The 26,864-nt window shown below is 44.2% G+C and overlaps 1 protein-coding gene across 1 annotated transcript in view; it reads left to right on the forward strand.

The window, feature by feature from the left end:
- Nucleotides 1–26,864, forward strand: part of LOC137281527 (uncharacterized) — a 209,841-nt gene that overhangs the window by 166,450 nt on the left and 16,527 nt on the right. Inside the window, exons 27-28 of the mRNA XM_067812809.1 lie at nt 23,504–23,605; nt 26,648–26,824. Coding sequence (XP_067668910.1) covers nt 23,504–23,605; nt 26,648–26,824 — 279 coding nt within the window. The remainder of the gene's footprint in view (nt 1–23,503; nt 23,606–26,647; nt 26,825–26,864) is intronic.

Raw genomic sequence — 26,864 nt, forward strand, 5'->3', positions numbered from 1 at the left:
GCTTTCGACGCTCAGAAACAGTTCGTTGCCAACGTTGAGGATGCTATCAATTCTCCAGTTGATATCCCGCTGGCCATCGACCGTTACCAAAACGTGTTAGAATACGCCAGGTCGAAAGTCAAGTACGTGTTCGGCGTGGGGCTGTACATGGCTCCGAGTGATATGCAACTGAGAGTAAAAAAAGTGGTGGGTTATAACAACAAAATAGTCATAGCCACGGCGGATCAAAAGTTGGGTATCAACCCCGATATTAACACCCCCTATATCCCACACATCCCACCACGTGAAACGGGTATAGTGGCGCCACCCCCGGAGCCTAAAGTTCATGTGCCCCCCACACACCCCCATATACATGTGGGGGTACCCCCCTATCAGCAGCATATTGATAATAAAACAGCCTTAGTGGTTGGTGGGGTAACTTTGGGACTTATTTGGTTAAAGATTTCTTAGCCGCTACGTACACCAGACCCGCCACGGCGACGATGGCTGCCCACAGGTTTTGACTGAACCACGTGGCAGTTTTAGCCAGAGCGCTCAACAACCACGAGACGATGCTACCCAGGATGCCGGGAAGGGCTTCGGCGGCTTTACCAGCCAGTTTAGCTAGGCGTTCCCCGAGTTTTTTTATCCAGTCTTTAACACCCCCACCGCCACTTGGAGTTCCGCCGCCGCCAGGTGTGGGGGTTCCTCCCACCAGTGACACCACCAGGGTTGATATGATGAAACCCAATGCAGTCAGAATGCTGGCGATGGTGATCCCTTGCTCCCGGAACAATATCCGAATCCTGTTGGCTAAAGTTGTATCCTCATTCAGTATTCTATCGATTGTTTCCCGAATACGACTGATCTGGGATCGAAGCTGTTCACGATTCGAGGAAGCGGCTTCCAATCGTGTACGTCTCTCGTCTTCTAAATCGCGTAGTCGTTCCTTGATACGGCGCTTCATATCATCGTTTTCAGTTTCGTTGAGTTTGGTTTTTTCCCTAGCGATGTGCTCGTCGATTTCGTTCAGTTTCCCCATGTTGTTCACGAGTTCTCCACGCACGCGTTTCACGGCTTCGTCTAAGCCGTGCAGTTCCCTTACCGGAAAGTCAAACCCCGGTAACGGTTTGTCCCAGTAGGTGCTCAACAGTTTTTCTATGCTGTCCGAGGCTTCTGTAGCACGCTGTGGTGTCATTTCATCTCTAGTGGTGAGGTGGGATCTGGTAGCTTGCAGATCTTCTTTAACGGCCTTAGGTATTGCACCACCGTAATCATTCATGTTTAGATTTTTACGGATAAATTCGACACCATGACGGCTGGCTAGAGTTGACAAGGCCAGTGGTTTTTTATTGCTCTTGTTAAAGAGGTCAACCCCTGGGTCAGACTTAAGGCGTAGAACACCCTTTGTATCAATAAAAAAATTCTTATGGTATCGACCCTGTGGTTCAACGTAGTTTTTATCTCTTCTTAAACTTTCGTAATAATCATTTACCGTTGTTTCCAAGAGTTCTTGGTTCAATGGTGAACTAGTAAATGAGGTCTCCTGCTCATCATCGAATGCCTGGGCACTAGCGCCCGGCATCTCCGTCATATCTGTCTTCATCCATTAGTATTAAAAATATATTTCATTTATATAACAATGTACGGCAGAAAATTAGATCCTTTCAGAAGATTGAGAGAGCCATTAGGCGCCAGAGCCGTGCGCCAGTCGGTGACCATCACCAACAATCCCAGCAAGATAGACCAGAATCAAACTCTGCTGGTTAGATTTCCAAACCTTGGTGAGAATGACCTCATTGTACCAGGCACTGTTCGACTGGCGTTCAATATCACGTTGACCTCCGACAACGACAAACGCGAGCTAGTGCGTAACGTGGGTCGAGCTATCATCAAGAAAACGACCGTCAAGATCAGCGGTAACGAGGTGCTGAGCATCGACGACAGCGACGTGTTTCACTGCTACAGGGATCTCTGGAAAAGCGAGGGAGAACGAGTCAATGATGTGTACCAGGGTATCAGCAAATCAACCCGGTCGCGCATAGGGTATGCCTTCACGCAAGACCAGCTAGACAAGCTATCGGACGGTGAAAAGGCCATCGCTCGAGCATACGGGAATCGATTCTGCGTGCCGCTCGACTTCGAGTTGCTCACGGGACACGCGCCGTTTTACCAGGCCGCGCTGGGTGATAGGCTCGAATACGAGCTCATGTTTAACGACTATAGCAAAGTAGTGCGTACGCCGAACGGTGATGAGGCCAGTTATACCATAGACAACATCTCTCTGGAGTTCGACATGGTCACTAGCCCGGAGCTGGCCAGGCAGGTTCGAAGCCAGTACTCTGGGAAGATGGCTATCCTGTACGATCGCGTACTGAGGCATAGATCAGTCGTGCGAGATAAGAGCGACACTGTGTGGAATATCAACCTGAACGTGCCGGCGCGATCGATGAAAGGTATCCTGGTCGTCCCAGTGGAGGATTACGATCCATTCCGGAGGGACAGCGAGAAGTTTTTCAACCCCGAGATTGAAAAGGTGGAAGTGACCATCGAGGGCGTGCCCAACCAGCTGTTCAGTCATGGTATGAGACCACACCAGCAGTGGGATGAGATAAAAAAGCTACCAGGGACAGTTGGGGGGACCCAACATTATATAACAAAGGACCTGGACCTCGGCTCCGTGCAGATCGGTGAATACCTGACCACCAAGTACGCCCTATGGTTGGACATGCGATCCACGGATGATGATAAACTGCACGGTAGCGGGCGCCGTATAGATAACGGCAGCGAAGGGATAACCATCCAGATTACTAAGAAGGCTCAACCCGCTGGTAAGTTGAAATTATATCTGTACGTTATTATGGACGCGCAACTTAATATAGACAATGGGAGATTCGTGCAAGCCATCTACTAGTGGGGGTCTCCCCCTCCCCACTGACCCACACTGCGCTATCATATGCGGGCAGACTGGCTGTGGGAAGACCGTTTTCGTGTTGGATATGTTGGAGGGTTACTACAAGGATGTGTTCGATAACATCGTTATCATGTGCCCTACTCTGGGCATGAATAAAACGTACGCGCGACCTTGGGTGATGACGGACCCGGACGTACACAAAATCGACCCTGGAACACGCCTGCAGGACTGGTTGAAAGCTCTTCACGAGAAATTTAAAGGGGAACCGACGCTGTTCATACTGGACGACTGCAGCGCTAATCGCGAGATAACAAAAAGGAGAGACATGCTATCGTACCTGGCCTTCTCCGGCCGGCATGCAAATCACAGCGTCTGGGTGCTAACGCAGAAGTTCAACTCGGTGTTGAAAGACCTCAGGGAGCAGACGCGATGGGTGGCCTTATTTCACTGCAAGGACAGGGATTCGTTCGAGGAGTGTTTGAGAGAGAACGATGTGATGAGCAAATTAGAACGGGAACGTGTGAAGAAACAGCTCGCTGAAACTAAACACGCTAAGCTCGTGCTAAAGACCGACCAACCAGTAGCATATATAGTATGCTAAGCAAAGCTAAGCAAAGCTAAGCATATAGCTATGATATTTGAAGTATTTGTCGTGTGCAACTTAACCTTCATTTCTCTGTGTTTTGTCTGCATCGGGTATTATATAGTTAAAACTAAATCTTACTTGTTATATTATAAGATGGAGTGTGAGGAATTGCTCGAACAGTTGGGGGTCTCCCCAACGCCGCCGGCAGGCCCCACTGGGGGTGTGGGGGATTCCCCCAAGCGAGAGAAACTGGTGGCGTTGGCTGTTGGTGGCAAAGCCAAACATTACTTTGGAGACTACACTCCGGATAAAATTCACAAAATGTCAGCCGAAGAAATCGATAAGCTGTACGCTAGATACGAGTCCCGGCTCGGAGCAGAAATGACAAAGACAATAGGATCGGCTATGACCCAGATATACACCGGTATTGTATCACACTTCCTTCCCATTCCACCAGAGCGCCGACTTTACCTGTGGGAGGACCTCGAGAAAGACCCTTTTATCGAACACGCCGTGAGTTCTATCAGCTGCGGGCTGTACCACAAATATGGTATGTTGTTGGCTCCAGTGACGGCGGCGATTATCACGGCAAAACATTGTCAATTTGAGAGAAAGAATAATAATAATAGTATAGATGGATGCTGCTCCCGAGGTGACGGAAGTGACACAGGAACCAGTGAGGGAAACCCCTCCCGAGGTGAGGGAAGTGACCCCTTCAGTGGAGGTACCCCCCACAGTAACCAGGCAGAAGAATCCTAAGAGAGTAGCTGCCGGTAAAAAACGGTGGTGTAACCAACATAAAGTGACCAACCCAACCCGACTGTTGTTGGCTGTAGGCGTAACTGCTGCCTTGGCTATCTCGTGGTTATATACACGTGAGGGACGTGAGGTGGTACCTGAGGTGGTAACCCCCACTGTGGGGGGTACCCCCACCGTCGACCCGCATATCATGTTATAATTTAAAATATTTTATATCATATACATAATGTCTGAGGGGAAAACATTCGTCAACGACGCATACCACGCCACAGTGGTCGCCAGTCTAGCTGTAGGGTACGCTCGGTTGACTAAAATGGTGCTTAAACAACCAACTATCAAGCTAGATTTCAACCTGCAGGATATGGGTATGCTCATAATGAACCTTGGTATGGCAATGGCCACAAAAGACATCCTAGTAAAACAAGGGATCATACCTGATAATATAATGAAATAAATATAGGGATGGCCACGATAGCTATGATGGTCGGTGGGGCGTTAGTGAATGCCCTGGCATTTTCCGGGAGTAATTTCCTCTTCTCGAAACTACGAGATGGGGCTGAAATACAGGAAGAAAGGAAGCGGCACGATCTCGCTACTGAGAAATTACAAAGAGCACAGGCCGAGTACGCTAAAAAACGTCTCCAGAGGATCGATTTTATCAACGAACAACTCCAGCGTGAAAACCATGCCGTTCAAACATTCAACGATGTTGATGAAGCAATGAAAGAATACTACCTACTAACTGGTAAACAATTGGAACCGCTCAATAAACCCACACTCGCTCAGTACTACACACCATCCAAGGGACAAATGAATCGTGAACTGGGCTTCATAGTGTTGGGTATAGCAGCTACTGCGTTGGTTGCGAAGCAATTAAATTAAAATACCTATATAAGTAAACATGAGACCCGCTCCATACCGATGTGAATACATACTTATGGGGAAGACCGAGGCCTGTGGTAGGAAATGCAGGAATCAGGGGTTCTGTTGTTTCCATATGGGAAGTCCTAACTACACGTGTTCTGTGTGTGGTATCGGGGTTAAAGGACATTACTGTCTATGTAAAGCTCACGGAGCGAACGTAGTCAGACATCAACTCATCTACGAGAATAAAAAGGGCTACATAAAAGAACGTAGGCGACTGCTCAAGATAGACTCCAGTGCGTGAAAGGGTTATCTCCCTTTACTGTGAACCAATTAGACATTAGTTCTCTTAGGTGTAAACACTATGTCTACTGTATGCGAGCTCAAGCGGGTCGCAAAACAGAGAGGTGTGATCGGGTATTCTCGAATGCGGAAGTCAGCATTGTTGAGATTACTAGGTTTAGAAGCCCCTCCTACGGTAACACAATTAAAAGCTCGAGCGAAACAGCTTGGATACACGGGTTATTCAAACCTGGGGAGAGCCGGGTTAACAGCATTGTTATCACATGCCCCCGTAGCACGTCCCACTGTAAAACAACTGAAAGCCGAGGCACACGATTTGGGTTTAGGCGGGTATTCCCGTATGAGAAAACCACAGCTTGTAGAATTATTACGACAGAATAGAGCTATTGACCTACAGTTCGTGCGCACTGAGCGCGCTGTAGGCAACTATTTGAGAGGTTGGCGCATGCACGTTGATAGAAACATAGACATTACAGATATCAAGCCTCTGATAGCTGATAAGGTCAACCAGGAACTAAATAACCTAGGAAGTATCAAGTTTCAGATCACAGTGAAAATGTCGCTCGATAAGCAGGTTGGGGGTACCACTGAGTATGTCCAGCCTTACTTCCGAGGTCAACAAGAGGTCGCCACACATACAGAGACCATTGACGCATCAATCGATACCAGTTTTCAGCAGATACGAGAATACCTAGAACGCTACACACACTTGGGGTCCGGGTGGGCTGTAGATAAAATCGATAATGTCTATCTAGACATAGCTAACTACGTGCCGTTCAGAGGCGGGTCATACCTAGCCTTGCCTCCCTACTATAGGAACAAACATGCCATAGTAAACGTTAAGAATAGAGGAAACGATTGCCTGAGGTTAGCTATCAGGTCAGCCTTATTTCCAGCCGGCACTCATTCAGATAGGCTTTCTAGCTATCCCCAAGACGATGGGCTCAACTGGGATGGTATAGATGAACCCACCCCCATATCCCAGATCACTAAAGTAGAAAAACAGAATAATCTGGCTATAAATGTCTTTGGGCACGAAGGTAACACAACAATAGTACACAGGGTCAGCCCGGTGAAGGATCGCCAAGTTATCAATATATTCATGATCCAGCGAGGTGACAAGTATCACTACACATGGATAAAACACTTTAGCAGGCTGTTATATGACCAATCGGCACACAGAGAAAAGACCCACTTCTGTGTACGATGCCTACATGGCTTCACCCGAGCTGATTTATTAGAATCCCACCGGGATGATTGTCAAGGTGTGGGGCAGACGGCCATACGAGCCGACATGCCTAAGGAAGGTGATAATATCCCAAAATTCAGTAACCACAAGAACCAAATGTCTGTGCCTTATATCATATACGCCGACTTCGAAGCCTTAGTTGTGGGGGATACCCCCACACCCCCCAGTGGTGCCGCCGGCGAGGCTCCCAGTGGTGCCTTTACCCACAAGACACAAGAGCATAAAGCCTGTTCGTTTGGATACATTGTCGTCCGTTGTGACGGGGAAACGAAAGCTCCGGTAGTGTATAGGGGCCCTGACGCGGCTGAAAGGTTTCTAAAGTGTTTGCAGGAGGAAGAAAAAATTATTAGGAATGCATTGTATAGAATCGCTCCCATGCGTCTGACCCAAGACGATAAGCTAGCTCACAAGCGTAGCACTAAATGTCACGTGTGTGACTCACCACTTAACGGTGATTCGGTGAGAGATCACTGTCACATAACTGGTAAGTATAGAGGCGCCGCTCACAGCGCGTGCAACCTCAAGCTTAAAATCAACCCTAAGACAATAAACATCCCCGTTGTCTTTCACAACTTGAGAGGGTACGACTCACACTTGATCATGCAGGCCATCGCGAAAATCGATGGTAATATAACGTGCATCCCCAACAACATGGAGAGATACATCTCCTTCAGCTTAAACGGACTTAGGTTCATTGACTCGTTTCAGTTCCTCCTGTCGTCACTCGACAGTCTGGTCAAGGCCAACAATACCTTCCCTATCACCGATCGATACACAGACGCCGAGACTAGACCCCTGCTTATGAGGAAGGGTGTGTACCCCTATGAGTACATGGATAGTTGGGTCAAGTTCACCGAGACCAGACTACCCCCTATTGACTGCTTTTATAGCAAGCTGAATGAGGCGTCCGTCTCACGAGATGATTACTCGCACGCGACTAACGTATGGAATAAATTGGGTTGTAAGAACCTGGGTGATTATCACGACCTGTACTTGAGGACAGATGTACTGCTGTTAGCCGACGTGTTTGAGACGTTTAGGCGGACGTGTTTAAAGCAGTATAAACTCGATCCCGCATGGTATTACACCAGCCCAGGTCTGTCGTGGGACGCCTTGCTTAAAAAGACCGGAGTTAATTTGGAATTGCTCACAGATTACGACATGCACCTATTCATTGAGAAAGGCTTGCGAGGTGGGATTTCCATGGCATCCAAACGATACGCGAAAGCAAATAATCAATACGTGAAAGGTTACGATCCTAACAAGCCAACCAATCACATTCTCTACCTCGACGCAAACAACCTGTAAGGCTGGGCCATGAGCCAGTATCTACCTACAGGGGGATTCGAATGGGTACCCCACGTTGATGTTATGGGGGTTGCACCAGATTCGAACAAAGGGTATATCCTCGAGGTTGACTTAGAGTACCCCAAGGAATTACACACATCGCACAACAGCTACCCCCTGGCCCCCGAACGTATGAGGGTTAACCCAGACTGGATGTCTGAGTACCAACATAACTTGTCAGGTGGGCGTGTGACAGACGTTGAAAAACTCGTGCCTAACTTAATGAATAAGACCAAGTACATCGTTCACTATCGCAACCTACAGCTGTACCTGTCGTTGGGTATGAGGCTGACCAAAATACACAGGGTGCTCATGTTCGACCAGAGCCCATGGATGGAGCCCTACATCAGAATGAACACAGACCTACGAAAAAAAGCCACCAGTGATTTTGAGAAAAATCTCTACAAGCTCATGAACAACTCGGTGTTTGGTAAGACTATGGAGAACCTGAGGAAACGCGTGACAGTGAAGCTGGTTCGATCGAGTGAGGAAGACAAGCTCAGGAGATTGATAGCCAGTCCGGCATTCAACCGTAGTAAGATATTCACAGACAACTTGGTTGCCCTACACATGAAGAAAAGCCACATAAAATTCAACCGGCCTGTTTACGTGGGGATGAGCATCCTCGATTTATCCAAACACCTGATGTACGACTTTTACTACAACGAGCTCAAGAAACAGTACGGTGACAGGTGTGAAGTGCTGTACACTGACACGGATTCCCTGCTGATGGAGATTCGAACTGAGGACGTGTACGAGGACATGAAAAAACACCTCGATTTATACGACACCAGCGACTACCCTAAGACCCATGCCATACACAGTACGGTAAATAAAAAGGTCCTAGGTAAGATGAAGGACGAGTGTGCTGGCACGCCCATAGCCGAGTACATAGGTTTGAGACCTAAGATGTACTCCATACTGAAAGCCGACAATAGTGAGATCCGGAAGGCTAAAGGGGTTAAGAAGTATGTGGTGAAACAACACATCAAACACGCCAGATTCAAGGAAGCCCTGTTCAAGACCCGTACCTTTAGACATAAAATGAACACACTTAGAAGTGATGGACATAAGATATACGGACTGACTATAAACAAGACGTCCCTGTCGCCTATGGACACGAAACGTTGGATAGCTATTGATGGGATAAACACATACGCGTATGGACATGAAAAAATTTGAGGCTATTTACTACACCCCGCGTGGGTACTGGAAAGGAGCTAGCGCAGTAGATAAGCTAGCTAAAATAGCGCGAGTACCCCCTGAGGAAGCCAAAGCGTGGCTTGAAAAACAAGCCCTGTGGCAGATCTATTTGCCGGCACCACGCTACGTGCCTAGAAGGAGGTTCGGTATTAACATACCTAATAGCGTTCACCAGGCAGACCTACTGTTCCTACCCCACGACAAGAGGTACAAGTATGCCTTAACCGTAGTGGACGTAGCCAGTCGTTACAAGGAAGCCGAACCCTTGACCACGAAAGATTCGGCCCAGGTAGCCAGAGGATTCGAACGCATATACAAACGCAGCCCGCTGACGTGGCCAACAGAGCTGCAAGTTGACCCCGGACGGGAGTTCATGGGTGCCGTGTCACAACTGCTAGCCAAACACGATACAAAGGTCAGGCGTGGCACGGCCGGAGCCCATCGCAGCCAAGCCATAGTTGAGAGATTTAATAGGACTTTGGCTGAGCGCTTGTTCGGCCATCAGTATGCTAGGGAGATGGCCACCCCTGGAAAACGATCGACTGAATGGGTCACGAGGTTACCCAAGGTGGTGTCGGCAATCAACCATGAAGTCACCCGTCTCACCGGTAAGAAACCGGCAGACGCTATCAAACTAAAATCAATAGTTGCAGAGTCGGCCGCTCCATTGCGTGGGAAGGAGAAACAGATACCAGATAGGGCCCTAGTGAGGTATCTATACCAGCCGGGGGAACACGAGGGTGATAGCCGTAAGCGGGCCACCGATCCTATATGGTCAGTCAAAACTTACAACATAGATAAAGTGGATATGAAAGCCGACGAACCTAACTTGTACTACTTGAGGGATGGCCCGGGTAGGGGTTTTGTAAGAGAAGAATTATTGATCGTACCGTACGGCACAGTGTTACCTCCAACCAATACACGGTAAACTGTTTCATAGACACCCAACCTTTTTGTAGTAGGGGTAATAGTAGCAAGATCTAAGGTCCCAACCAAAGCCTTATTTAGTAAATAAGGCTTTGTAGAGACATTTCTTGAAAGTGGTCCAGAACCCCCATTGTATATACTACTATCTGACAGTTGTCAACTTTCTAAAGCCCAGACATCAACGTAGAAGCAGTAATTGTATTATTCAACTTAGATGTTAAATCTACCATGTTTTGAAACTGGCCGCTTTGCAAAATTATAGAATACAGGCATTTTTTAGCACTAGATGAATATCGGTTATACGATGACAAGCTCTGCTTATTCTTGTGTCCCATTATTTGGGTGATTTCTCAACCTTCGACACCGGCGTGTGACAAAAGGGTAAATGTCATCGCCCGTACAGTGATTAGTGTAGATTTTACTGAGACCACAAACATGGGAAATCACCTTCATCATGTTTTCCAAGGTGTTGTGGCCAAGTGCTTTTGATGTGAACCACGTGGGATCAGATTCACAAGCGTTTTTATGGGGGTGCTGAAAAAATGCTGTGTTACTTGGATTTAGTTTTGATATGTATTTTCGAAAGGATAATACCAGACAGGAAGCAGTGCCAGTCGCACTGTGCGTCATTGTGATAAATTCACATCCAACTTCGTCTGTATCAACAACGAAGCACATGCTTGTCAAATCACTTTGGTTCTCGCATCTGCAGCAACCAAAACCTAACGTAAAGTCAAGCCAGACCTTTCTTTGAAGTTCAGTTGGGCTATCAGCATTGAGGTGATTTCGGTCACCTTCTGAAATGGGTGGATGGGATTATCTAAGCCTAACTGCTTAAGACATTTCAACATTCCTGAGAAAGTATTGTTGGCTGTGTGGAATTCCTTGTCTTGGATGATATTTCTTTGGAATGGGGGCTGTCGGATGTGTCTGTGAATTGAAGCCCAGATTTCGACAAAGGATGATTTGGAATAGTACTGCCCCGAACTTTGGCGTAGAAGCACTTGAGTTCATTCAGTACGTTCATTGCGAAGTTGAGGAGTTCATTCAGTTCAATCAGTACTTTTGTTGTGAAGTTGAAGTCACTCTGAGGGAAAATGGAAAATTCTGTGCAGTAACCAGGTAACTTAAAACAGCTTATTTACCTAAAGTGTTTTCATGTTTTGGTGGTTGAGAAAGTATTGTATATAGTTCGTCTAGGTGTCAGTCTAGATCAAAACATCTGAACGCTTATGATTTCTCATCATATTACAGATAAAAGCATTTAACTAAGAACCTAAATTTTTAATTTACCTTACCATAGGTCTTATGCATATTACCTCAAGCTTCGCTAGAAGAGATCAGACAGTCGTTGATTCACCATTCACTATATGGCTGCCTCATGTAATCCACGTATGTCATCACGGATCTGCCCACTGGCGCAAGCATGAACAATCCAAAAATCACTTTTACTTCTAGGGCTCGTCTGTTCGGACATGTTTGGTTCGCTTTAAGTTTACCTACTTTGTGGTTCAATTAAGTTTTTTCCTGACGGGTAGGGATGGTTTGTATCCCTTAGGTGAGTGTGTTAAGTATTATTTAACTGCACTTACCTTGCTACCTTGTGTTGTCTTTTTCTCTCACTTCGGGGTGGGTTCGCCCGCGTCGTGTGTGAGTGCGGCTTGATGTCCGTGGGGGTATTATAACTTGCTGTTTTTTCCTTCCTCCAAGTGGGTTTCCATGTCGTTTGGTGTTTTTGGCCATGTTTCACTGTTTTTGTTACGTTTTTTTGTGCTGTATTGTGGTGCAGCGCAGACAGCCATTTTGGTTGTTTGATCTTCACTGTCACAAGCTCATGGGCGTGCCTACTTTATATGGTGGAGGTGCGTTTATTATGTGGATTTTTGTCTGTTGCAGTTATCTGTGTATGACTCATCAGTTTTGCACTATCTGCAAGGGGCAGAAGTCGGCCAAAGGTCCTCAACCTTGGTGTCCGGATTGTGCTTCGAAAGCCTGCTCCACTGATGATCGTTGCCGCTATTGTGAAGTCTTATTAGTGGCAGACTTTAAGACTTTTTTGGCTGTTAGAAGGAAGCGTTTTACTCAACGGAGAAGAAGGATGTCATGTCCAGCCTCGTCTTTAGGTTCATTACCAGACAACCCTGAACTGCCACCGCTTTCACCGCCGGTACCAACGCCGGGTTTGGGGCGCTCATTCGTGACTCCTGCTCGTTCATCGCCTGAAGTACAGCGCTCGGACTCCTTCGTGGACTTGTCCCACCCTGACGCCCTGTCCCATCTGAAGGTTCAGAGACTTTTGTCTCTTGACGCCCGGCGCTGCTTCAAGACCAGAGCCTACCTCTTCATCTACGCCAGCGCCTTTATTGATGACAGCGCCTATCCCAATGCCTGGACTTATTTCTACGCCAGCGCCATTGCCTGTACCAGCGCCGATGACTACGCCAGCGCTCATACCTACGTCAGCGCCATTGCCTACACTAGTGCCTATCCCGACACCAGCGCCGATCCATGATACCAGCGCCTATTCCGACTCCAGTTCCTATCCCCTTATTGTATCCCTAGAGTATCTCACACTTTATCCAGAGAGCAGATCTTACAGCGTCTAATGAGGAGCGCGCACAGCACCTGGAGGCTGAGCGCTCACGGCGCAGGTCACGGTCTAGATCACCTAGGAATCGGTGCTCCAAGACTCCGCACCGCGGTCAGCGTTGGCATTCTCGCTCTGTCTCACGATCCCCACGACACCTTTTGGAGGATGATTCCCGTTCTGCTAATAGGGGTAGGCGTCGACTACGTTCTCAGTCCAGATCTCCTCGGTGCTCATCTAGGACTCGGCACTCGAGGTCGCCTGAGCCATCTCGGGTTTCATCTAACGAGTCTATTGCTCGCGCATCAGCACCCTCGTCTACTCAGCGGCATGAGTCAACGTCTGTGTCCTGGGAAGACTTAGAAGAGCAGTTCTTTTGCCCAGATTATGAGGAGGAGGCAGGGGATGCCAGCGATGAGGACGTGACTTATTTACCCTTATCAGCAGTCTTTGAATGGATCGCGCTACCAGACTGCCCTTTAACTTCGGCGGACTCTAGCAACCCAGCAGCTATCCACTTGTCACCAGAGCTGCTTATCCCACCGCATCCTATGGTGGCGGACGCTGTGGCCCTTTTAGATGAGGATTTTGCTAAACTATCCTTAAACCCGACTATTAAGGCATCTAAATCCAGGAGGCCTGATTATGAAATTCACAGTTTGGATTTCACTGACAGTGGTGCTATCTAGGACGAATCCCTTAAACGCCTCCCAGTCTTGCTACAAGGTACAAGACTACAAGTAGGCCGTCATCGCCAGTGAACTTAAGCGCATGTTTAAGGCGATTTCCGCGCTGGCTTCTGCGACATCGGCGGCAGCGATGGACTTATCCGAGGATAACGCCTGAAGGATTGACCACCTGACTACAATCTTTGCTTGGCAGGGTAAGGTGCTCCATGATTTGCCGGCGGCTTTGACCGTGACTACGTCGGTACGTCGCTCTGGTTTCCTGGACGCTTGTAGTTGGCAGGAGGAGTTACGTTACGCTAGTTACTTCGTGCGCCTTTCACCTCCAAGTTCCTTTTTGACGACAGAATCCCCGCAGTATATATACAACATGCGGAACTAACTAACACAAAGGTAGGATTATCAACATTTGAGGCTTTGGGATTGGCCTTCCGTGGCCGAGCCAGAGGCAGTGGAAAGAAAAGGTACATCCCAAGGAGGGAGTCAATCCGTTCCTCATTTGGTAGAGGGCGCAGTTGTGTCAAGGATGCCAACACCCAGCGCAAACCACAGGAACGCGGCCGAGATACTTCCTCAGCGTCTGGTAGAGCTAGGGGCAAGCGCCCCTACTCTGGATGCTGAAGCCAGAGACTTCTACGACTGGAACCTCCCACCCCCAGTCGTACCGATCCACCCAACTCCAGTAGGTGGGAGACTAGGGGTCTTCTGAGCCAACTGGTCATTCCTGGGTGACCCATACATGAGCAACTGACTCCACCGCTGACTTCCACTCCCCAGTAGCGTGTGCATTCGCAACACGAATCGCATCAACAAGCTCTCCTAGCATCGAACATCTGTTGACAAAGAGAGCCATAGAGAGAGTGCTGGAGCCTCATCTCTCCCCGGGGTTCTACTCACCCATCTTCCTAGTACCAAAAAAAGATTCCAACAAAATGTGTATGATCCACAATATGGCGACCTTCAAAAGCCTATATCTGGCCAGTCTGGATCTACAAGACATCTACACATCCCCATATTCCCACACCACAGGAAGTACCTGAGGTTCGTTTTTAACGGAGTGCACTACCAGTGGAGGGTGCTTCCATTTGGAATTTCTACGGCCCCGTGGCTTTTCACTCAGATCACGCTGTCTGTAACCCGTTTTCTCCATCTCCATCTCTAAGGAGTAGACTTTGACCCATATATAGACGACTGTCTTCTCAACCACTGCAATCCTCAGTTCCTACGCAACCAGATGGAGGGCTGGAGGGCTGTTAATGACTTGGGTCAATCTTGTCAGAGTCCCTCCTGATCAGTGGTGGAAGATTCTCGCTTTCGCAGATTGAGGCCTATCTCAACCCCTGACCCTCAGAGAGTGGCATTCGCAGTTGGGTCTGTTAACGTTGGCACAAGATCTAACTGTCAGAGGACGTCTCATGTTACGGCCATTGCAGAGGTTCCTGGTGCTGTTTATCCAGGAGAACGACCTCAAGTCAGCGTTCCTTCTGCCTCTGCACCTGCATCGGTACCTCCAGTCATGGACGGTAAAATCGAACGTCTGCGCCGGTGTTTGTTTGAGAGACTTCAGCCACGTCCACGAGCACCTGAACAGCCAGGTCAGGCGCCGAAAGACAGTGGCACATCAACAACCTACAACAGCAAGCCGTCATCTTGGCAGTGCGTCACTGGTTACCAAACTCTTGGTAGCCTCAGACAACTCCACAATCATTTGGGTAATACGGAACCATGGCACGACCGGATTCAAACAACTGTTGGACCAGATGTTCCAGGTAGCGTCTGTTTTAGACAGCAATGGAATTGCAGTCGCTGTTCGACACATCCCCTGCTGCAAGAACATTCTAACACATCCCAGTAGACCATCCCCCGACGGTGTGGATGATACATCCAGACGTATTTCGCCAGCTCTGTCTGCTTCGCGGGAGGCCCCTGGTGGACCTTTTCGGTATCAGCTTCAACCACCATTTGCCGACGTATGTGTCTCCCGTACAAGACCCGCAGGTGTGGGCAATCAACGCGATGTCCCTGTCGTGGGAAGGCCTGGACGCTTACTCGTTCCCACCTCCAGTCCTTCTCTCAGAAGTGGTCGCCAAAATCAAGCAGACACAGAGCCTGAGACTGCTTTTGGTCGCACCTTGGTGGCCAACCAGACAGTGGTTTCCCGACCTACGACATCTCGCCAGCGGAGAGACGTTCCAGCTCCCAGACTGGCTTGAGGTAATATGCATAAGACCTATGGTAAGGTAAGTATTTAAATATCTAAAATATTTAGATTTTAACAATTTAATCCTTACGTTTGAATATTTTAATGCCCCATGTTGTTGCTTTGAGTGTGCTCTAGCTTCAGGATTCAAGAACGATTTGTTCCAATTCGCCATCATCAACAGCCTGGAAACATATAGATAGCTGCTCGGCATGTCCATTATGAACCTCTGAATCGCAGTTAAATGAGCATCCAATTATCAGCTTACGTTCAATTAAGTTTTCATAGTAACTTTTTAAAATTGAAAAACAAACATTTTTGTTTATGGAAAGGCATGTTAGCTTCACACTGAGTGCTAGACTTCGACGCTTAGAAACTTCAGTAATAGTATTATTACAATGTTTACATACTCATACCTTCAGTACTTAAAATTACTTTGGGTGGTTCAGTCATTCGTCTTGGAACCAGGGTGGGTCAATATTTTACTCCATATCCAACCCAAACACATCAAAGAAATTTTCGACGTCGAACGTAACAGTGTCAGGCATGACAGACAACATGTTTGTTTACCTTTGTAAAGGTTAATGAGTGCAAAATATTCCTACACGCAGTGAACTGGCTGCCAGAAGTGACTATTGATAATGTTTCACTTCTCATTTTTTAGTAACAGCCATTCAAAAACAAGCATACTTAAATGTCAAGGTAGAATTAGAGATTTGCACTGTCTCTGAATATATATATAGTTTTGATTGTAGCAAATAGTCCCTTTAAATGGGACTGACTAGACTGACTGACCCATGGAGTCTGACTAGAGTGCTATTGTCATCACCTCGTGCAGGCCAGTCAAACCTGAAAGAAAACTGTTCCACAGAAGTGAAAAGACCAGTATCTGACTTATTCTCAAAGATTTTCTATGTACAGTGAGAACCCAGATACCCAGACCCCAAATATTTAGAAACTTTGCCTTCTGGTCAATTCATATAAAAGAAAAAATAGAATAATCTGTAATATTTTATGAATGTGACAATCTATAACGAAAATTCTGTGTCATTATACAAATGAGCCAGTGCAAACAAACACAAAACTGACTCACTTATACACAAGCTTTGATGTTCCACTCACCTGTGAAGTGAAATGCAAGTGTCCAACATGTCTTGACATGAGACAAGGTCTGCTAATCTAGATTACAAATGTAATGACCAATCAGCAGGGTATTGGTGGTGATTAGTAGGCCTTTATGACACTGAGTGAATTGTAACTGGCAAATCACAACTACCATGCTTTTTGGAAGTGATTTTATCCCTGAACTGTAAAGCCACTATGACGCTTGCAAATTTTGTCCACGCACTAGTACTCAATATATTTAACATACCTCTTCTCATAATATGCGTACTTGCCTTATTCTTCAAAAACAGACTGCTGAAGTTGAAGTCGAAAGCTTAATAACCTAACACTGACCAAGGTGGTTCAGGTATGGTCACTGCTGTCTCTCACATTGCCATGTGGAAAAGTCATTTCTTTCTTATTCTTTTACCTAATCAGACGTGGAATTGAGATGTCGCTACTGTAGTTAAGTTTTTTGACTGGAGGTGTATATTTTGCGTTGTGGTCAATGTTTGTTAATTATGTATACCCGGTATGGTTTAGTTTACTTTCTGTGAATAAGAACGTATTCACCGCCGACCAGTGTTGAGTTTTTCATTCTTGTCAGTTTTTTTGCTCGCTAGTTTTTCTGCTCCCACACTTTTTGAGTGGTTCATGTTTCAATCTATTGGACTGTAGGTCCTCTTATATCTCCCTCATTTGCTCCTCCCTCTAGTGATGGTTGAGGGAGGCTTCATGTTCTTTTTTCTGTACCTCTTTAGACAGAGATTTGTTGTGTGTGCTGTCAAAATGGCTGTCTCATGTGAGTTACCAGTCAGCTGAACCAGTCTGTTTTAGGCGGGGTCCTGTTTGCATTGTGATTGTTTCTGATACCCCTCAATTTTGCTATGCTTTTCTTCAGCGCAGTTTAATTAATGTTTTGTCTGCTTGTTTTTTAACGCGCTTTATGCCCCGTCCTCTTTGTGTCAAGACGCACGGCCCCATATTGAACAAGTACCAGCATTTTCGGTTGTTTAAATTGCACTTCACAATGCACTAGGGACTCCAGGTGTGCGGAGTGTGGCATGTTATCTTCTGACATGTTCAAGGCTTATTTATTTGCCATATTTTATTGTACCCTAAACGAATTGGATTGGATGTTTGACTTCATCTTGCTTTTTATTTGCCCCCGAAAAGAATCTTGTCAGTGTGTGCTGGTTTTTATCCCCACGGCATGTAATGCAGGAGAATATAGTCGAAGCCTCGTCCGTTCGTCCGTCCGTCCTTAATCATTTTGTTTCTGGAGCATAACTTAGAAACCGTTCAATATTTTTAGACCAAACTTGATAGATATAACAATCTCGACCTATAGTTGTGCCTTTTGCTATTTACACAGTTTTGGCATTTTTATTTTTTTTGTTTTTCCATGGAACATTTTGGTGTTAGTCTAATGGTGGGGTGGGCTTCGTTTCCAGTGCAGAACTCAAAAATCGTTCAATATTTTTTTTTGCAAAACTTGGTACATATATCAGTCAGAAGCTGAAGTGGTACCTTTTGCTATTTACAGGTTTTTGGGATTTATTATTTTCTCGGTTTCCATGGAAACGTTTCGGACATAGTCTCAAAAGTGAGAGGTGTGTTTCGTTTCGTACTTTGAAGGCTATAGGTTATTCGATTGGTGTGTCAAGACTCATCTCTCATGCTCATCAAGGGCTTTATGATGACAAACATCTTGCGTTTGAATGGTTCTGTTACTGCCATTCTGTGTGACTTATTTGACGGAGTTTAATTATCATTTGCTGAATTCTCATCATCTTAACGGTGGCAGCATTGGGACCTACCTCTCAGCTTTCACCTCTGTGCTGACTGTGAAAATAAGCGTACAGAGGGTGCCTAAGCGAGTTGAAGGCTATGTTGAAAGCTTTCAGCCTTGAGGACCAGAAGGTAAAATTCCATCCACAGGCTGGAGACCTCAATATTGTTTTGCAAACACTTACGAGGTGCCCCGTATAAACCATTAGATCAAGCATCTTTTTGACCTATCACAGAAGACAGCTTTTTGTTTAGCTTTGGCCACTGTGACACAAGTTAGTGAAATTCATGTCCTAGACGTCACGAGAATCCACTTTGAGCCGTCTCACCTAGTTGCTCTCCATTCTGGAACTTTGTGGCAAAGAATCAATTACAAGGGCAACCAGATTGGATGTTCACCATCCCTCCTCTCCTCTGTAGTAAGGGTTGAGGGGACAGAGGGACTTTCCCTTTGTCCAGTGAGAGCATGTCATCTCCTAGACAGGAGATGAAACGTCTCTTCATCCCATTGTCCTCGGGCTCCAAAGGGGAGGTCAATGGGAGCACACTGGTTCTCAGACGACCATCCTCAGTGTCTGCGAGACAGCTGGGTTTTTTAAATCCAATACTGTTTTTGAGAGCCATTACCTTCAAGATGTGGCAGTCGAGGATGATGAAAGGCTTCAGAGTTTTTGACCTCTTGTGGTCACTCAACAGCTGACCCATCCTTCTACTGAGTAAGGTTCAAAGCATTGTTCTTTTCCCTATAGAGCCTGGTAATCTTAGTATAGGGACGGATGTGAGCATGCCTCACCTATTGTTCCCATTCTGGGACTCGCTGTCATAGTCTTTGGTTTTCATGCAGACTCCCAAGTAATCACAGTTCCATACATCTTATACACTGTTTTTTATGGATGAACATCGGCTAGAACATCCAACCTCTGAGTGCTGTCGGATAACATGTATAAAAAGATAAAAAGAGGTACGTAACAAATTTGATAAAATTAAGTATTTTAGATATATACATACTTACCTTACATGAGTCATCTATACCTACATGCTATCATTGTTTTACCCTTTGTTCTCAATGAAAGGAATGACTTTTCCATGTGACCAGGTAAGAGACTACAGTGACCATGCTGGTCACCCAGGTATCTTCAATCGAACCACATTTGGTTAGCAAGCTTGCAATATTGATTTCTGCGGTCTGTTTTCGAAGAATAAAGCAAGTATGCATATAATGATGATAAGAGATAAGTATGTAACCATCTTAAATACTTAGATTTTACAAATTTCATGGCTACTATGGGACAGAGTGTGACCATTCTCATAATACATATGTGCATACATGCATACATGCATGCAAATTACAGTTCTTCCATTTTCCATCTGAAGTATCACCCTCTGCCCCCAAACCAACAAGCAAAAACCTGTATCCAACTGTTATGATATGGATCTCGGGTCAAAGTGAGGATACCAGTGAAATCTTTTATCTAACTGGCGTGCTTGTCTGCTTGGGGGAATTAACTCAGCAAAGAGTCTGAAGTCACAGGAAGCTAATTACAACTTTATTAACAAGAGATAGAATAACAAGGGTGGCCACAGAGAGGCGGTACAACCCTCTGGGCTGAGGGCTAGAGCTAGAGCTGAACTGTGTTGGGAGTCTAAACCCTACTGATGGACAGATGAAGGTGGAGACTGTTTAACTATAATTGAAACAATACAAAGATTATGATTTGCTGACTGATACAAAAATGGGTGTAACCTGCTACACAATACATGACTGTAAATTTACATTATTTCAAAAGTTCTGTAGTAGATGACCACAGGTGTCTGTGAATTCCATCTCAGTTAATAAAATGCAATCAATTATCTATAATTGGTCAGTTATATATTATTTGTCATGTCAGTTCAAATTTGTGACATGTGAACTCGTGTTCGGAAAGTGGACTGATGCTCACCCTTATTAATTCCTTGATAATCCCTTATATAAACAAACCGCACATCAAAGCTTTGCCGCATATCGATCTGGCGTGTATGGTCCCCCCAAAAATTGTCGATCTCGCGTGAAGACACCCATCAAAGCAGTTTATTAACCTGTCTAGACATAACCCTTGCCTTAGTGAATGGTTGTCTTACAGTGTAGTTCCGATTACCTAAATAGTATTTTAACTCTAGAACATCTGTGAAATTGTGTGGTCATAACTTATACCTTTTTCAATAGAATGTCTGTGAGATAAGTTTTACTACTTTTGACAAGAGTCTTGTCTAAGCTATAACTGATACATGATGAAACTAATATTCTATATTTATATTTTCCTAATATTGGAATACTAATGTATTGCTTGTACTGGTTACAATTAATGATGAATTTTGGTATGAATTATCATATCATGATACAGCATCTACATGGGCCATGATTACAATGCTGTGGAAGCTGAAACACTTGAAGTAGAGTGATCCAGCTTTGGGTGGCTTCTTTATAGCAATGCAGTTGCCAGCCGCCGCCTCTCCTCAGTTTTGGGTCACCTCAATGATGGTTCTGCAGACCTCTACTAAGAACTTGCATATTGTACTTCAACTCTGAAGCTGTACTGTAGACTTGTGAATGAATAACCAGTGGCTAGGAAGCAGTTCTCGTAAATGTGGTCTTCTTCTCAAAATGAAGTGTATTAACTTCTCCACCATGTCTTGGAACAAGTTGGGGGAAATTCTCAGGTAATGTCTATTGCCTTCTGGATCTTCTTTTTGGATAGACACCTATGTTTTCTGCATTAAGAGTTTGTTCTCTGGTGTTCAACATCTTGTAGGTCCACAGGAATGCATAAAGCTGGGGGTGATGCCTGCTATTTCATAGTGTGGCATCAAGCAGGACAAAGTGAGACCAAAAAATACGACTGCTTCACACATGCCCGAAGTGGCTGTGGCATTGCATACCCATGCTGGAACAATGAGCATCGTGCATACCATGCCATACACTAGATGTCAACAATGCGCCAGCACTACTTCATTTACATATAAAAAAGTCGTACAATATCATGCCATTGCTTGACAATGCACACCATTTTCAGTCACACATTTCGTGCCAAATGCATAACTCACTCATAAAGAAGAAGCGAACAGTGTGCAAAATGGGCTTCATGCTTTCATGCATACCATCTTAACTGCAGGCATTGCCACAATGAATTGCATGGCAGTGCACAGGCAAAATTTGTGTTAGTGTCAGAGTGCTTGTAAGCTGGCTACTGTTTCAACAAGTCAAAAATCCAGATTTCTGGACAGACAGACAGCTTATGAAAAAACAAATGCATGTGGATGCTCAAGGAATGCGTGTCGATAGCGGGGATGTCACTGTATTTCTATTCCAGAGTGTAGTACAAACATTGTAAACCAGTGTCAGTGTTGTGACACGTGACCCAGCTGAGGTCACCTTCCAAGACATCATCACGTGTGTTGTGCAATAGGCAGGGAATCACAGTTTCTAAAGGACTACTACCTGATAGTGAATTATGACTTTGTACAGCACAAAGAAATCCAAAGAAATAATCCTTGAATGAAACGAACAACTAGTAGGACGACAACTTCATGTTTATTGCTTAGGGTGACAATTGAATGTAGATTCTTACATCTTTATCAAGCTAAAAGTGACTGCAACCAGAAGAGTGTTCATATAACTATTGACCAGCCAGACTGGCTTGTCCATTCAATCCAAGTGCTTTTGAGCTCTCTTTGGCAGCAACACCAGAGATTTGGGAAACAACACAAAGGTTTCAGACAAAGATTAGAATATGTTGCCGCAAGGAATGTATCTGTTCCTAAGTGGGTATAATTTACAGTACTCAAGCTCTGACATGGGTAATGGCAAGAGACATAATTATGTCAAGGTCACCTTGTTACATCAATAACATAGTAGTACATCGAAAGTTTATCAGGTTTTGCATGTGTCTCAGTCTGTCTAAATTAGTCTGTTTAAAGTGATTTGGGCATGATGTTCCGTATGACGTATTTCTGTTCATGGGTATTGCAAAGGGCTTTGGATTCATAATTTACCCGTGAAGAACTATCCTAGGGTTTATTCCATGTCAAAACCTGTCACTCCCATATGTAGTTACTGGAGATGATCAGACTGAAATTTTGTATTTGTCAGAATTATCACAATTACTAATTCAAAGAATACAGTACCTCTTCTATTACATCAGGAGTAATCTAGCTCTCTTTCCTAAATATCTGCATTTAGAGAACCAATATTGGAAAGAAATAAGGTGTTTCGCTTTGCTGGTGCACAAATGACATGGGAAGTAAGATACTATGACTAGCATAGCTGAATAATTATGGCTTACACTGGAGAGGACTTCTGTTGAAAATGATAAAGTGAGATTTTCATTACAAGAATACAGGGTGATGCAGATGAGGTACTGGTAGTATGACATTCCATATGCAGCATGTATGTGAACGTTGGTAAGAAACGTATGTGTGACAGATAAGGTTAAACAATAGGTGGTTCTTTCTTTTCCCATACTCTGGTAATATACTGGTCTGTAGGAAGGTACCCACTTCATGACCAGACCTGATTCAATGGAGCGGATTTTTGATCTTAACTTATCTCCTGTTATGCACTCTCTCACGTTCTTTGACTGTGAAGTAGAAGCGAACAGAAACTAAATTTCCAGACACTCTGAACAACTCACCAATACACATTTTGCTGCAGTTACTACTATAGGACCTCACTCCAGCTCCAAGACAAGAGAGTGACTCTAGGACAGGTTTCATGTTGTGATTGAGCTTCTAGTCCTATCCTGTTACAATAATTGGAGCAGGGATGTGGTGAGGAGAGACATTCAGAGAGGCAGGAAACATTGTTTCAGGTTATTTCCACTCCACAGACCGAAGAACAAGTGAAAGTGGATGACGTGGAATTATTAATATCAAATGTCAAGTTAAATTTTCAATTCCATTTGTCTAGACACTCGTGAATATAGAGACAATGAGCAGGTAATCAGCTAGTAAGACTTTTTATGCTTTCAGATACAATGAGGGTATGCTTGATATCACTGCAACTTCAGTCAAAATGGTGGAGGATCCAAAGGAAGTCTTCACAGATTTTGCCAAAGGAGGAGGAACTACAAAGTAGGTGGACTTTTATAGTAGCAGTTCTATACACTGCTTTGTCAGTAAATGCATGGGAAACATGTTTTGATGTCTTTAAAACAAGATATATGAACTACAAAATGTTGTTGTACTGGATCTGAAGTGAATGATTTTCTTAACACATTGTCCATCATCCTTTCAACATGATATCATTTTCATCATTTCTTACTACTGTCAAACACCACTTTGTCCAAGTTGAAGCTTCCTGCGGCTTCAAGAGGGTCATGACATAAATACAAACACCATTTTGTCTTTGTTGAAGGGATCTACATTAATGGTCAAACCCCATTTTCTCCAAGCTGAAAGGATGTATGTCAATACAGTCAAACACCATTTGTCCAAGCTGAAAGGATGTATGTTAATACAGTCAAACACCATTTGTGGGGGGATCAACATTAATGCAGTCAAACACCATTTTGTCCAAGCTGAAGGGATCAATATTGACACAGTCAAACACAAATATGTCCAAGTTGAAGAGAAATGTTGCAATAGTTTGCATCTAAGTGTTATTCTGTAAAAGTGATGCATGTGTATGTTATACCATTGCTGGCTTTCTATATACAAGTGTTACAATGCAGCAGTTGTTTGGTAAGCAAAATAATAATGCCTTCTACACTATATGAGGTCAGTTAGAAAGTTGAGAGAGTAATAAGTATTTAGGAAGTATAAATGTGAGACAAAAGTGTTTAAGATGTGAATTTCCTATGTAGAAATTCATTTGATAATAAAATCTTGTTAGTATGAACATCTTTTTTCAATTGATGAATCAAGATCTTTTTTTTAATTCCTGTTTTAACTTCTTAGAAGTTAATTAATGTATCAAGTGCTAGATTCTGCCCTGAAAATTGGTTTTCTTGTTTTATTTCATGTCAGCACTAAAATATCTTTATTAAAAAGCATATATTGAATAATGAAAGGAAAGAATTTACTTTTAAAAATCTTTTATTGACATATTACATTTTTATTTAACCATGCAGGGGTATATAGCCTGTCTGTCTGTAATCATTTTGATTCCAGAGCATAAACCTTTCAATATTTTTCTGCAAAACTTGGTAGATATATCAGTCAGAACCTAGAGTGGGACCTTTATCTGTTTACAGGCTTTATCATTTATTATTTTCTTATATTAGTTTCCATGGAAATGATTCAAGTGTAGTCTCAAAAAGGGAAGGGTGTGTTTAGTTTCCAGAGCACAACTTGAAAACTTCTTGATATCTCTCTGCAAAAGACCACAAAGTGGTGCCTTTTTTTTCGCTAATTACAGACTTTTTTATTTATCATTTTTCCATTTTCCATGGCAACGCCTCGTCTGTCTGTCCGTATGTCTGTTCATAATCATTTTGATCAAAAAACGTTCAATATTTTTAGACCAAAATTGATAGATATAGTAATCTCAACCAATGGTTGTGCCTTCTGTTGTTTAAAGAATTTGACATTTCTATGTGTTTTTGTTTTTCCATGGAAACATTTTGGTCTTAGTCAAATGGTTGGGTGGGTTCGTTTCCAGAGTAGAACTCAAACATCGTTCAGTATTTTTGTGCAAAACTTGGTAGATATATAAGTCAGAAACTGAAGTGGTGCCTTTTGCTATTTACTAGTTTTTGTGATTTATCATTTTCTGGGTTTCCATGGAAACGTTTCAGACTGTCTCAAAAGTGAGAGGTATGTTTCATTTCCAGAGCACAACTCAGAAACTTCCCAATATCTGTCAGCAAAACTTGGTAGATATGTGTGGCAGACCCCAATGTGGTGCCTTTTGGTATTTACAGGTTTTTATGATTTATCATTTTCTTGGTTTCCATGGAAACGTTTTGGACTTAGTTTCAAACATGAGAGGCGTGTTTCATTTCCGGAGCACAGCTCAAAGACTTTCCAATATCTGTCAGCAAAACTTCATAGATAGGTCTTAGTTTCCAGAGCAGAACTAAACAATTTCAGCAAAACTTGGCAGATATGTGGAGGAGACCATAAAGTGGTACCTTTTGCTACCTGACCCGTGAAGGTCCCGGGGTAGAATAGGCCTTCAGCAACCCATGCTTGCCATAAAAGGTGACTATGCTTGTCGTAAGAGGCGACTAACGGGATCGGGTGGTCAGACTAGCTGACTTGGTTGACACATGTCATCGGTTCCCAATTGCGCAGATCGATGCTCATGTTGTTGATCACTGGATTGTCTGGTCCAGACTCGATTATTTACAGACCGTCGCCATATAGCTGGAATATTGCTAAGTGCGACGTAAAACTAAACTCACTCACTCACTCACCTTTTGCTACCTAGGGATGGGCTTCGTTTTCGGAGCACAACTCGAAAACTATTCAATATCTTTCATCAAAGCCTGTCAGATATTTGAGGCAGACCCCAGACTGGTGCCTTTTGCTATTTACAAAGTTTTGGCATTTTATTTTTCCCAGTTTCCATGGAAACGATTCAGACTTAGTCTCAAACTGGAAGGATATCCTTCGTTTCCAACTCAAAGACCATTCATATCTTTCAAGAGATCTTGGCAGATATATGAAACAGATCTTGAAGTGGTGCCTTTTGTTTACAGATATATGGCATTATATGTTTCATGTTTTCCATGGAAACGATTCAAACTTAGTCTAAAAAAGTAACTCAAGTGACTGTCAGATGATTTGTCCTTTCAAATATGTGGGGGCAGGGGGGATATGTCACCTTCTTGTGACTCTAGTTATGTTTTCATGTTCTGTCTAAGGAGAAATTCAAGGATAATTAACAACTACTTTTCAACGTTTCAATTATTTCATAATAATAAATATTCTACTGACACATGAATTAATTTACATTTCATTATCATGGAGTACAGGCAGTTCACTGACAATCTTGAGAAAGCTTCTTTATGTTTTAATTTCTCTTGAACTTAGCTTTTTATGTCAGCATTTAGGAGGTCTTGATCCTCACTGCATAACATTCAGCTATCCTGGTGATTTTTTATTTTATATTTGAGTTCTGCATTGAATAGCAACAGCAAGGAATAAGGAGTGTTTTTCTGACAACTGTAGATCAGTCAAGCTGGTTGTTGACCGAGGCATGAGTTGGGATTCTGCTTTGACCCGGCTTGATAACTACAAAGGACAACAAGATGGCTTCTATGTCTCCAAACGCGATATCTGGGGTAGCAAGCACTACATACTGGCCACTCAGAAAGAGAACTCCACACATCTCTTCAAGATAGCCAGGTAAGTAGGCTGGCATGCTTAACACGAGGAGGTATTGCTT

The sequence above is a fragment of the Haliotis asinina genome, chromosome 4 (genome assembly GCF_037392515.1).
Source record: "Haliotis asinina isolate JCU_RB_2024 chromosome 4, JCU_Hal_asi_v2, whole genome shotgun sequence".
NCBI lineage: Eukaryota > Metazoa > Mollusca > Gastropoda > Lepetellida > Haliotidae > Haliotis > Haliotis asinina.